The 13,096-nt window shown below is 47.4% G+C and overlaps 1 protein-coding gene across 1 annotated transcript in view; it reads right to left on the minus strand.

Annotated features, from left to right (window-relative positions):
- The window catches only part of LOC120037639 (fibrous sheath CABYR-binding protein-like), a gene marked incomplete at its 3' end in the record, with an annotated part of 16,808 nt that extends 5,299 nt beyond the window's left edge, over positions 1–11,509 (minus strand). The window contains exon 1 of the mRNA XM_038983638.1: positions 10,422–11,509. Within this exon, the coding sequence (XP_038839566.1) occupies positions 10,422–11,509 (1,088 nt within the window). The remainder of the gene's footprint in view (positions 1–10,421) is intronic.
- Positions 11,510–13,096: the final 1,587 nt, after the last annotated feature.

The raw sequence follows: 13,096 nt of genomic DNA on the forward strand, positions 1-13,096 counted from the left end.
GGTTGTAGAATTTAACGTCTCTTTTCTGGATTTTAATCATTAGCAGGTATCGGCCTAATTCTGCTCTGCTCTGCATTATTTGATATTTTACATTGTACACAGAGGATATTGTTGCAGAATTCTGCATGCAGAGTCTCAATTTGATGTTTGTCCCATTTTGTGAATTATTGGTTGGTGAGCGGACCCCAGACCTCACAACCATAAAGGGCAATGGGTTCTATAATTGATTCAAGTATTTTTAGCCAGATAGTAATTGGTGTGTTGAAATGTATGTTCTTTTTGATGGTATAGAAAGCCCTTCTTGCCTTGTCTCTCAGCTCGTTCACAGATTTGTGGAAGTTACCTGTGGCGCTGATGTTTAGGCCAAGGTATGTATAATTTTTTGTGTGCTTTAGGGCAACAGTGTCTAGATGGAATTCGTATTTGTGGTCCTGGCAATTGGAACACCATTATTTCGGTCTTACTGAGATGTACTGTCAGGGCCCAGGTCTGACAGAATCTGTGCAGAAGATCTAGGTGCTGCTGTAGGCCCTCCTTGGTTGGTGACAGAAGCACCAGATCATCAGCAAACAGTAGACATTTGACTTCAGATTCTAATAGGGTGAGGCCGGGTGCTGCAGACTGTTCCAGTGCCCTCGCCAATTTGTTGATATATATGTTGAAGAGGGTGGGGCTTAATGGGCATCCCTGTCTCACCCCACGACCCTGTGTGAAGAAATGTGTGTGTTTTTTGCCAATTTTAACCGCACACTTGTTATTTGTTTATCCCCCAACACCACTTTCCATCAATTTGTATAGCAGGCCCTTGTGCCAAATTGAGTCAAAAGCTTTTTGAAATGAAAAAAAGCATTAGAAAACTTTACCTTTGTTTTGGTTTGTTTGTCAATTAGGGTGTGCAGGGTGAATACGTGGTCTGTCGTACGGTCATTTGGTAAAAAGCCAATGTGATATTTGCTCAGTACATTGTTTTCACTGAGGAAATGTACGAGTCTGCTGTTAATGATCATGCAGAGGATTTTCCCAAGGTTGCTGTTGACGCATATCCCACGGTAGTTATTGGGGACAAATTTGTCTCCACTTTTGTGGATTGGGGTGATCAGTCCTTGGTTCCAAATATTGGAGAAGATGCCAGAGCTGAGGATGATGTTAAAGAGTTTAAAGTATAGCCAATTGGAACTCGTGGTCTGTATATTTGATAATTTCATTGAGGATGCCATCAACATCACAGGCCTTTTTGGGTTGGAGGGTTTGTATTTTGTCCTGTAGTTCATTCAGTGTAATTGGAGAGTCCAGTGGGTTCTGGTCTTTAATAGTTGATTCTAAAATTTGCATTCGATCATGTACATGTTTTTGCTGTTTGTTCTTTGTATTAGGGCCAAAAAGAATTGGAGAAGTGGTTTATCCATACATCTCCATTTTGGATAGATAACTCTTCGTAATGTTGTTTGTTTAGAGTTTTCCAATTTTCCCAGAAGTGGTTAGAGTCTATGGATTCTTCAATTACATTGAGCTGATTTCTGACGTGCTGTTCCTTCTTTTTCTGTAGTGTATATTTCTATATTGTTTCAATGATTCACCATTGTGAGGGCGTAGACTCAGGTCTTCTGGGTCTCCATGTTTTGTTGGATTTCTTTCTCAATTTCTTTCTTAGATTTTTGCATTCTTCATCAAACCATTTGTCATTGTGGTTCATTTTCTTCAGTTGTCTGCTTGTCACTTTTTTATTTGAGAAGTCAAATATAATGTTCAGGTTTTCTACTGCCAAGTTTACACCTTTGCAATTACAGTGAAATGTCTTTTCCAGGAAATTGTCAATAAGGGATTGAATTTGTTGTTGCATAAAAGTTGTTGCACACTATTTTCCTTCCATCAGCTTGTCCTAATATTATTCAGTTCCTTTGGCTTTGATGCCTCATGATTGAGCATTTCTCTGTTCAAGTAGAATGTGATTTTGCTGTGGTCTGATAGGGGTGTCAGTGGACTGACTGTGAATGCTCTGAGAGACTTTGAGTTGAGGTCAGTGATAAAGTAGTCTACAGTACTACTGCCAAGAGATGAGCTGTAGGTGTACCTACCGTAGGAGTCCCCTCGAAGCTTACCATTGACTATGTACATACCCAGCGTGCGACAGAGCTGCAGGAGTTGTGACCCATTTTTGTAGGTTATGTTGTCGTGGTTGTGTCTACGGGGGCATATGGGGGAGAGAATGCTGTCTCCTCCAGGTAGGTGTTTGTCCCCCTTTGTGGTGAGAGTGTCAGGTTCTTGTCCGGTTCTGGCATTTAGGTCGCCACAGACTAGTACATGTCCCTGGGCCTGGAAATGGTTGATCTCCCTCTCTAGGATGGAGAAGCTGTCATTGTTAAAGTATGGGGGTTCTAGTGGTGGATATACAGTAGGATGGAGAAGCTGTCATAGTTAAAGTATGGGGATTCTATTGGGGGATATACAGTAGGATGGAGAAGCTGTCATAGTTAAAGTATGGGGATTCTATTGGAGGATATACAGTAGGATGGAGAAGCTGTCATAGTTAAAGTATGGGGATTCTATTGGGGGATATACAGTAGGATGGAAAAGCTGTCATAGTTAAAGTATGGGGATTTTATTGGGGGATATACAGTAGGATGGAGAAGCTGTCATAGTTAAAGTATGGGGATTCTATTGGAGGATATACAGTAGGATGGAGAAGCTGTCATAGTTAAAGTATGGGGATTCTATTGGAGGATATACAGTAGGATGGAGAAGCTGTCATAGTTCAAGTATGGGGATTCTATTGGAGGATATACAGTAGGATGGAGAAGCTGTCATAGTTCAAGTATGGGGATTCTATTGGAGGATATACAGTAAGATGGAGAAGCTGTCATAGTTAAAGTATGGGGATTCTATTGGAGGATATACAGTAGGATGGAGAAGCTGCCATAGTTAAAGTATGGGGATTCTATTGGAGGATATACAGTAGGATGGAGAAGCTGTCATAGTTAACCTCTAACACCTCCCAAAACCGGATCCGGGAGCACCCCCATCAGTAGAAAAGCTACTAGCATAGCCTAGCATAGCGTCACAAGTAAATACTAGCATCTAAATATCATTAAATAACAAGTCCAAGACACCAGATGAAAGATACACATCTTGTGAATCCAGCCATCATTTCTGATTTTTAAAATGTTTTACAGGGAAGACACAATATGTAAATCTATTAGCTAACCACGTTAGCAAAAGACACCACTTTTTTTACTCCACCAGTTTTTTACTCCATCAGTAGCTATCACAAATTCGACCAAATAAAGATATAAATAGCCACTAACCAAGAAACAAATTCATCAGATGACAGTCTGATAACATATTTATTGTATAGCATATGTTTTGTTAGAAAAATGTGCATATTTCAGGTATAAATCATAGTTTACCATTGCAGCCACCATCACAACTCGACTAGAATAACTACAGAGAGCAACGTGTATTACCTAATTACTCATCATAAAACATTTCTTAAAAATACACAGCGTACAGCAATTGAAAGACACAGATCTTGTGAATCCAGACAATATTTCAGATTTTCTAAGTGTTTTACAGCGAAAACAAAATATAGCGTTATATTAGCATACCACAATAGCAAACATCACAACCGCATTGATTCAAGCCAAAAATAGCGATAACGTATAAACCACCAAAAGATATTAATTTTTTCACTAACCTTCTCAGAATTCTTCAGATGACAGTCCTATAACATCATATTACACAATGCATATAGAGTTTGTTCGAAAATGTGCATATTTAGCGGCACAAATCGTGGTTATACAATGAGAAAAGTAGCAAAGCTGCCCAGAAAATGTCAGGAGAAATCTTTGAAGAGGCACCTATTCTAATCAGTAACTATTCCAAAACTTGACTAAAAAATATAGGTTGGACAGCAATTGAAAGACAAATTAGTGCTTAATGCAATCGCTGAATTACATTTTTAAAATTAACGTTACTTCAAGCATACAGCGTGCGCTAAAGCGAGACGCACCGAAATTCATGGCGGAATTATTATCTGACATTTGTCAACATAAGTACGAATTAACAGCATAAAGACTGCTTACTATTAGCTGAGCTTCCATCAGAATCTTGGGCAAGGTGTCCTTTCTCCAGAACAATCGTCTTTGGGTTGAAAGATGTCCTCTTGTCCGGTCGAAATAGCCGCTAATGTTAGCCGCCAACTGGAGAGGTGTCCAACTCGTGAAAGCGCATGGCAAAGAAATCCCAGAAAATCGCAATAAACTGCTATAAACTGCTAAGTCGGTTTAAATTAACTACCTTATGATGTCTTTAACACCTATAACGAATAAAAACATGACCGGAGATATAGAACTACTAAAACGAAAGCGTTTGCAGGACGCCATTGTGATGTCTTCATGCGTCAGGTGCACCGTTGAAAAGGACGGTACTTCCGTTCCACGGTCTATATATAGGGCCCAGATTGCGCAATCCACTCCATTCAAATTCTCCCCGCTTACTGACATCTAGAGGAAGACGTATGCAGTGCATGTAGCCCGATGGCTTACATGGGGACTTATAAACTGGCCTCAGAACAGGGACCTCGATTTCTGAAATCTCACTCCCTGACAGGAAATGTGCTGCAGAATGAGTTCTGTTTCACTCAGAGAAATAATTCAAACGGTTTTAGAAACTAGAAAGTGTTTTCTATCCAATAGTAATAATAATATGCATATTGTACGAGCAAGAATTGAGTACGAGGCAGTTTAATTTGGGAACTCATTTTAACAAAGTCGAAATGGCGCCCCCATAGGCTCAAGAAAAGTATGGGGATTCTATAGGAGGATATACAGTAGGATGGAGAAGCTGTCATCGTTAAAGTATGGGGATTCTATAGGAGGATATACAGTAGGATGGAGAAGCTGTCATAGTTAAAGTATGGGGATTCTATAGGGGGGATATATGTAGCACACATGAGGATATTTTTCTCCGTCGAGATCATTTCCTTATTCATTTCCAGCCAGATGTAAAATGTTCCTGTTTTGACTAATTTAATAGAGTGGGTTAGGTCTGCTCTATACCAAATTAGCATACCCCCTGAGTCTCTTCCCTGTTTCACACCTGGTAGTTTGGTGGATGGGACTGCCAGCTCTCTGTAACCTAGAGGGCAACAAGTGGGTCCGTCTCCTTTATACGATGTTTCTTGCAGGTTGACAATGTCTGTATTTCCAATTTCTTTGATGAAGTCTGGCTTCCTGCTCTTTAGACCAAAGGCAGATGACCTCAGACCTTGTATATTCCAGGATGAGATAGTAAAAGCTTTGTGTTCCATAGTGTCTAGTGTTGTTTTTGTGTGGTTTAGGCCTCGGACCATCACAGTAGGTGTGAGCAGAGCATGTTGAGCATCTGATATTTACCTCTTAGGATGCAGGATGGGGCTTGGGGGGGGTGGAATAGTGGGGGTTATGCCTGTTGCTTTGCTCACGGCCTGGGCATATGTCCTGCTGTCATGTTGAGGTTCTTGCCGCAGGGGAGGGGTGCATGAGATTGGCAGAAGGGGCGTAGGTCTGATATGGGGGGTATATTGTATGTGAACAGGGTTTGCTTGGGGTGGTCTTAGCTGGTTGGGGTGTGTCTGGTGATGCTGTGGTCTGGGTCCTCTTGGCGTGTCTCAGGTCCTTCAGGAGGGGGTCTTAGCTGGTTGGGGTGTGTCTGGTGATGCTGTGGTCTGGGTCCTCTTGGCGTGTCTCAGGTCCTTCAGGAGGGGGTCTTAGCTGGTTGGGATGTGTCTGGTGATGCTGTGGTCTGGGTCCTCTTGTCGTGTCTCAGGTCCTTCAGGGGAGGGTCTTAGCTGGTTGGGGTGTGTCTGGTGATGCTGTGGTCTGGGTCCTCTTGTCGTGTCTCAGGTCCTTCAGGGGAGGGTCTTAGCTGGTTGGGATGTGTCTGGTGATGCTGTGGTCTGGGTCCTCTTGGAGTGTCTCAGGTCCTTCAGGAGGGGGTCTTAGCTGATTGGGGTGTGTCTGGTGATGCTGTGGTCTGGGTCCTCTTGGCGTGTCTCAGGTCCTTCAGGGGAGGGTCTTAGCTGGTTGGGGTGTGTCTGGTGATGCTGTGGTCTGGGTCCTCTTGGCGTGTCTCAGGTCCTTCAGGAGGGGGTCTTAGCTGGTTGGGATGTGTCTGGTGATGCTGTGGTCTGGGTCCTCTTGGCGTGTCTCAGGTCCTTCAGGAGGAGGTCTTAGCTGGTTGGGGTGTGTCTGGTGATGCTGTGGTCTGGGTCCTCTTGGCGTGTCTCAGGTCCTTCAGGAGGGGGTCTTAGCTGGTTGGGGTGTGTCTGGTGATGCTGTGGTCTGGGTCCTCTTGGCGTGTCTCAGGTCCTTCAGGAGGGGGTCTTAGCTGGTTGGGGTGTGTCTGGTGATGCTGTGGTCTGGGTCCTCTTGGAGTGTCTCAGGTCCTTCAGGAGGGGGTCTTAGCTGGTTGGGGTGTGTCTGGTGATGCTGTGGTCTGGGTCCTCTTGGCGTGTCTCAGGTCCTTCAGGAGTTGGGTCTTACAGGTCTTTTTATTTGATTTAATTAATTAAATGTATTTATTTCACCTTTATTTAACCAGGTAGGCCAGTTGAAAACAAGTTCTCATTTACAACTGTGACCTGGCCAAGATTAAGCAAAGCGGTGCGACAAAAACAACAACACAGAGTTACACATAAAGAAACGTACAGTCAGTAACAACATAGAAACATCTATATACAGTGTGTGCAAATGAAGTAAGGAGGTAAGGCAATATATAGGCCAATAGCGGCGAAGTAATTACAATTTAGCAATTTACGCTGGAGTGATAGATGTGCAGATGAGGATGTGCAAGTAGAAATACTGGTGTGCAAAGGAGCAGAAAAAACTAAAAACTAATATGGGGATGAGGTAGGTAGTTGGTTGGATGGGCTGTTTACAGATGGGCTATGTACAGCTGTAGCAATCGGTAAGCTGCTCTGACAGCTGACGCTTAAAGTTAGTGAGGGAGATGTAAGTCTCCAACTTCAGTGATTTCTGCAATTTGTTCCAATCATTTGCAGCAGAGAACTGGAAGGAAAGGCGGCCAAAGAGGTGTTGGCTTTTGGGAGTGACCAGTGAGATATACCTGCTGGAGCGCGTGCTACAGGTAGGTGTTGCTATGGTGACCAGTGAGCTGAGATAAGGCGGAGCTTTACCTAGCAGAGACTTATAGATGACCTGGAGCCAGTGGGTTTGGTGACGTATATGTAGCGAGGACCAGCCATCGAGAGCATACAGGTCGCAGTGGTGGGTGGTATATGGGGCTTTGGTGACAAAACGGATGCCACTGAGATAGACTGCATCCAATTTATTGACTAGGGTATTGGAGGCAATTTTGTAAATGACATCACCGTAGTCAAGGATCGATAGGATAGTCAGTTTTACGAGGGTATGTTTGGCAGCATGAGTGAAGGAGGTTTTGTTGCGAAATAGGATGCTGAATCTAGATTTAATTTAAAGGTCTGGGAGGGTGTCTCTCTGGTCTGGGAGGGTGTCTCCCTGGTCTGGGAGGGTGTCTCTCTGGTCTGGGAGGGTGTCTCCCTGGTCTGGGAGGGTGTCTCCCTGGTCTGGGAGGGTGTCTCCCTGGTCTGGGAGGGTGTCTCGCTGGTCTGGGAGGGTGTCTCCTGGTGTGGGAGGGTGTCTCGCTGGTCTGGGAGGGTCTGGGAGGGTGTCTCCCTGGTCTGGGAGGGTCTGGGAGGGTGTCTCCCTGGTCTGGGAGGGTGTCTCCCTGGTCTGGGAGGGTGTCTCGCTGGTCTGGGAGGGTGTCTCCCTGGTCTGGGAGGGTGTCTCGCTGGTCTGGGAGGGTGTCTCCCTGGTCTGGGAGGGTCTGGGAGGGTGTCTCCCTGGTCTGGGAGGGTGTCTCCCTGGTCTGTCCAGGGTAGAGTGGTGGGCCAGGTAGACATTAGTCCAGGGTGGAGTGGTGGGCCAGGTAGACATTAGTCCAGAGTGGAGTGGTGGGCCAGGTAGACATTAGTCCAGGGTGGAGTGGTGGGCCAGGTAGACATTAGTCCAGGGTGGAGTGGTGGGCCAGGTAGACATTAGTCCAGGGTAGAGTGGTGGGCCAGGTAGACATTAGTCCAGGGTGGAGTGGTGGGCCAGGTAGACATTAGTCCAGGGTGGAGTGGTGGGCCAGGTGGACATTAGTCCAGGTTGGAGTGGTGGGCCAGGTAGACATTAGTCCAGGGTGGAGTGGTGGGCCAGGTAGACATTAGTCCAGGGTGGAGTGGTGGGCCAGGTAGACATTAGTCAAGGGTGGAGTGGTGGGCCAGGTAGACATTAGTCCAGGGTGGAGTGGTGGGCCAGGTAGACATTAGTCCAGGGTGGAGTGGTGGGCCAGGTAGACATTAGTCCAGGGTGGAGTGGTGGGCCAGGTAGACATTAGTCCAGGGTAGAGTGGTGGGCCAGGTAGACATTAGTCCAGGGTGGAGTGGTGGGCCAGGTAGACATTAGTCCAGGGTGGAGTGGTGGGCCAGGTAGACATTAGTCCAGGGTAGAGTGGTGGGCCAGGTAGACATTAGTCCAGGGTGGAGTGGTGGGCCAGGAAGACATTAGTCCAGGGTGGAGTGGTGGGCCAGGTAGACATTAGTCCAGGGTGGAGTGGTGGGCCAGGTAGACATTAGTCCAGGGTGGAGTGGTGGGCCAGGTAGACATTAGCCCAGGGTGGAGTGGTGGTTCAGGTAGACATTAGTCCAGGGTGGAGTGGTGGGCCAGGTAGACATTAGTCCAGGGTGGAGTGGTGGGCCAGGTAGACATTAGTCCAGGGTGGAGTTGTGGGCCAGGTAGACATTAGTCCAGGGTGGAGTGGTGGGTCAGGTAGACATTAGTCCAGGGTGGAGTGGTGGGCCAGGTAGACATTAGTCCAGGGTGGAGTGGTGGGCCAGGTAGACATTAGTCCAGGGTGGAGTGGTGGTCCAGGTAGACATTAGTCCAGGGTGGAGTGGTGGGCCAGGTAGACATTAGTCCAGGGTGGAGTGGTGGGCCAGGTAGACATTAGTCCAGGGTGGAGTGGTGGGCCAGGTAGACATTAGTCCAGGGTGGAGTGGTGGGCCAGGTAGACATTAGTCCAGGGTGGAGTGGTGGGCTAGGTAGACATTAGCCCAGGGTGGAGTGGTGGTTCAGGTAGACATTAGTCCAGGGTGGAGTGGTGGGCCAGGTAGACATTAGTCCAGGGTGGAGTGGTGGGCCAGGTAGACATTAGTCCAGTGTGGAGTTGTGGGCCAGGTAGACATTAGTCCAGGGTGGAGTGGTGGGTCAGGTAGACATTAGTCCAGGGTGGAGTGGTGGGCCAGGTAGACATTAGTCCAGGGTGGAGTGGTGGGTCAGGTAGACATTAGTCCAGGGTGGAGTGGTGGGCCAGGTAGACATTAGTCCAGGGTGGAGTGGTGGGCCAGGTAGACATTAGTCCAGGGTGGAGTGGTGGGCCAGGTAGACATTAGTCCAGGGTGGAGTGGTGGGCCAGGTAGACATTAGTCCAGGGTGGAGTGGTGGGCCAGGTAGACATTAGTCCAGGGTGGAGTGGTGGGCCAGGTAGACATTAGTCCAGGGTGGAGTGGTGGGCCAGGTAGACATTAGTCCAGGGTGGAGTGGTGGGCCAGGTAGACATTAGGTTTTGATTCGCAAAACGCTTGCATTCACCCACTGTATGGTGGCAGGGTGAAAGTCTTTTCGTGGTAGGAGGGTGGAGAAGGTGGTGCGTTGGGGAAAGTGTATGAAGCTTTTTCAATCTGTGGCCGCTACTTTCCTGCTGGGCCCTCAGGTCATTTGTGAATTATGATGTGGCTGGGGGACTCTAGTCTGTCCTCTGACAACAGCTCCAGGGCCTAGTGTTAGGGTACCAGAGTTTATCCCACTTTGTGTTTAGGAAAAAAGTTTTTCCTCCTGAATATATTTGCCATTTGAGTCAATGAGGAGAACTCTGGCTTATGTGTGTCCTCAGTGGATGTGTGTGTGTGTGTGTGTGGGGGGGGGGGGGGGGGGGGGTTGTCAAGAGAGCAATCAGGGGAGCTGACAGGGGGTCTGTTAAGATGGGGTCTGGGGTCTGGTGGGTTCTCTATTGTCTGTCCCATTGTTGTGTTGGGGTCCTGGTCTGAGGTGGGCTGTTCTGCTGGCTTCTCTGGGGGATTCTCCTGCTCTCTGTCATACCTCTCTGGGGGAGTGTCCTGCTCTCTGTCACACCTCTCTGGGGGAGTGTCCTGCTCTCTGTCACACCTCTCTGGGGGAGTCTCCTGCTCTCTGTCATACCTCTCTGGGGAAGTCTCCTGGTCTCTGTCACACCTCTCTGGGGGAGTGTCCTGCTCTCTGTCACACCTCTCTGGGGGAGTGTCCTGCTCTCTGTCACACCTCTCTGGGGGAGTGTCCTGCTCTCTGTCACACCTCTCTGGGGGAGTGTCCTGCTCTCTGTCACACCTCTCTGGGGGAGTCTCCTGCTCTCTGTCATACCTCTCTGGGGAAGTCTCCTGGTCTCTGTCACACCTCTCTGGGGGAGTCTCCTGCTCTCTGTCATACCTCTCTGGGGGAGTCTCCTGCTCTCTGTCACACCTCTCTTGGGGAGTCTCCTGCTCTCTGTCACACCTCTCTGGGGGAGTCTCCTGCTCTCTGTCATACCTCTCTGGGGGAGTCTCCTGCTCTCTGTCATACCTCTCTGGGGGAGTCTCCTGCTCTCTGTCACACCTCTCTGGGGGAGTCTCCTGCTCTCTGTCACACCTCTCTGGGGGAGTCTCCTGCTCTCTGTCACACCTCTCTGGGGGAGTCTCCTGCTCTCTGTCATACCTCTCTGGGGGAGTCTCCTGCTCTCTGTCACACCTCTCTGGGGGAGTCTCCTGCTCTCTGTCATACCTCTCTGGGGAAGTCTCCTGCTCTCTGTCACACCTCTCTGGGGGAGTCTCCTGCTCTCTGTCATACCTCTCTGGGGGAGTCTCCTGGTCTCTGTCACACCTCTCTGGGGGAGTCTCCTGCTCTCTGTCATACCTCTCTGGGGGAGTCTCCTGCTCTCTGTCACACCTCTCTTGGGGAGTCTCCTGCTCTCTGTCACACCTCTCTGGGGGAGTCTCCTGCTCTCTGTCATACCTCTCTGGGGGAGTCTCCTGCTCTCTGTCATACCTCTCTGGGGGAGTCTCCTGCTCTCTGTCACACCTCTCTGGGGGAGTCTCCTGCTCTCTGTCACACCTCTCTGGGGGAGTCTCCTGCTCTCTGTCACACCTCTCTGGGGGAGTCTCCTGCTCTCTGTCATACCTCTCTGGGGGAGTCTCCTGCTCTCTGTCACACCTCTCTGGGGGAGTCTCCTGCTCTCTGTCATACCTCTCTGGGGGAGTCTCCTGCTCTCTGTCACACCTCTCTGGGGGAGTCTCCTGCTCTCTGTCACACCTCTCTGGGGGAGTCTCCTGCTCTCTGTCATACCTCTCTGGGGGAGTCTCCTGCTCTCTGTCACACCTCTCTGGGGGAGTCTCCTGCTCTCTGGCACACCTCAGCTTTGTCACCTCCTCATTCACTGCCATGTGTACCTCTTTAAGTTCTCTCACCTCAGTCCGTAGATATCTCTCAATTCAATTTCAATTCACAGACTTTATTCTTTGGCATGAAAAACATATGTCAACATTGCCAAAGCAAGTTAAAATAGATAATAAACAAAAGTAAAATAAACTATAAAAATTAACAGTAAACATTACACATACAGCGGTTCCAAAAGAATAAAGACATTACAAATGTCATATTATGTATAAATACAGTGTTGTAATGATGTGCAAATAGTTAAAGTACAAAAAGGGAAAATAAATAAGCATAAATATGGCTTGTATTTACAATGGTGTTTGTTCTTCACTGGTTGCCCTTTTCTTGTGGCAACAGGTCACACATCTTGCTGCTGTGATGAACCACTGTGGTATTTCACCCAGTAGATATGGGAGGTTATCACACTGTGGTATTTCACCCAGTAGATATGGGAGGTTATCACACTGTGGTATTTCACCCAGTAGATATGGGAGTTTATCACACTGTGGTATTTCACCCAGTAGATATGGGAGGTTATCACACTGTGGTATTTCACCCAGTAGATATGGGAGGTTATCACACTGTGGTATTTCACCCAGTAGATATGGGAGTTTATCACACTGTGGTATTTCACCCAGTAGATATGGGAGTTTATCACACTGTGGTATTTCACCCAGTAGATATGGGAGGTTATCACACTGTGGTATTTCACCCAGTAGATATGGGAGTTTATCACACTGTGGTATTTCACCCAGTAGATATGGGAGTTTATCACACTGTGGTATTTCACCCAGTAGATATGGGAGTTTATCACACTGTGGTATTTCACCCAGTAGATATGGGAGTTTATCACACTGTGGTATTTCACCCAGTAGATATGGGAGTTTATCACACTGTGGTATTTCACCCAGTAGATATGGGAGGTTATCACACTGTGGTATTTCACCCAGTAGATATGGGACTTTATCACACTGTGGTATTTCACCCAGTAGATATGGGAGTTTATCACACTGTGGTATTTCACCCAGTAGATATGGGAGGTTATCACACTGTGGTATTTCACCCAGTAGATATGGGAGGTTATCACACTGTGGTATTTCACCCAGTAGATATGGGAGGTTATCACACTGTGGTATTTCACCCAGTAGATATGGGAGGTTATCACACTGTGGTATTTCACCCAGTAGATATGGGACTTTATCACACTGTGGTATTTCACCCAGTAGATATGGGAGTTTATCACACTGTGGTATTTCACCCAGTAGATATGGGAGGTTATCACACTGTGGTATTTCACCCAGTAGATATGGGAGGTTATCACACTGTGGTATTTCACCCAGTAGATATGGGAGGTTATCACACTGTGGTATTTCACCCAGTAGATATGGGAGGTTATCACACTGTGGTATTTCACCCAGTAGATATGGGACTTTATCAAAATGGGGTTTGTTTTTGTTACATCCAACCTCTGTGGGACATTGTCTGTTTCTCCGTTGTGCTGTGTTATGTCCAGGTGTCAAATGGCACACTATTGTCAAATGGCACACTATGCCCTACATAGTGCACTACTTTTTGGCCAATGCCCTATGAGCCCT

This window comes from Salvelinus namaycush, unplaced genomic scaffold, assembly GCF_016432855.1.
Source record: "Salvelinus namaycush isolate Seneca unplaced genomic scaffold, SaNama_1.0 Scaffold1797, whole genome shotgun sequence".
Lineage (NCBI taxonomy): Eukaryota > Metazoa > Chordata > Actinopteri > Salmoniformes > Salmonidae > Salvelinus > Salvelinus namaycush.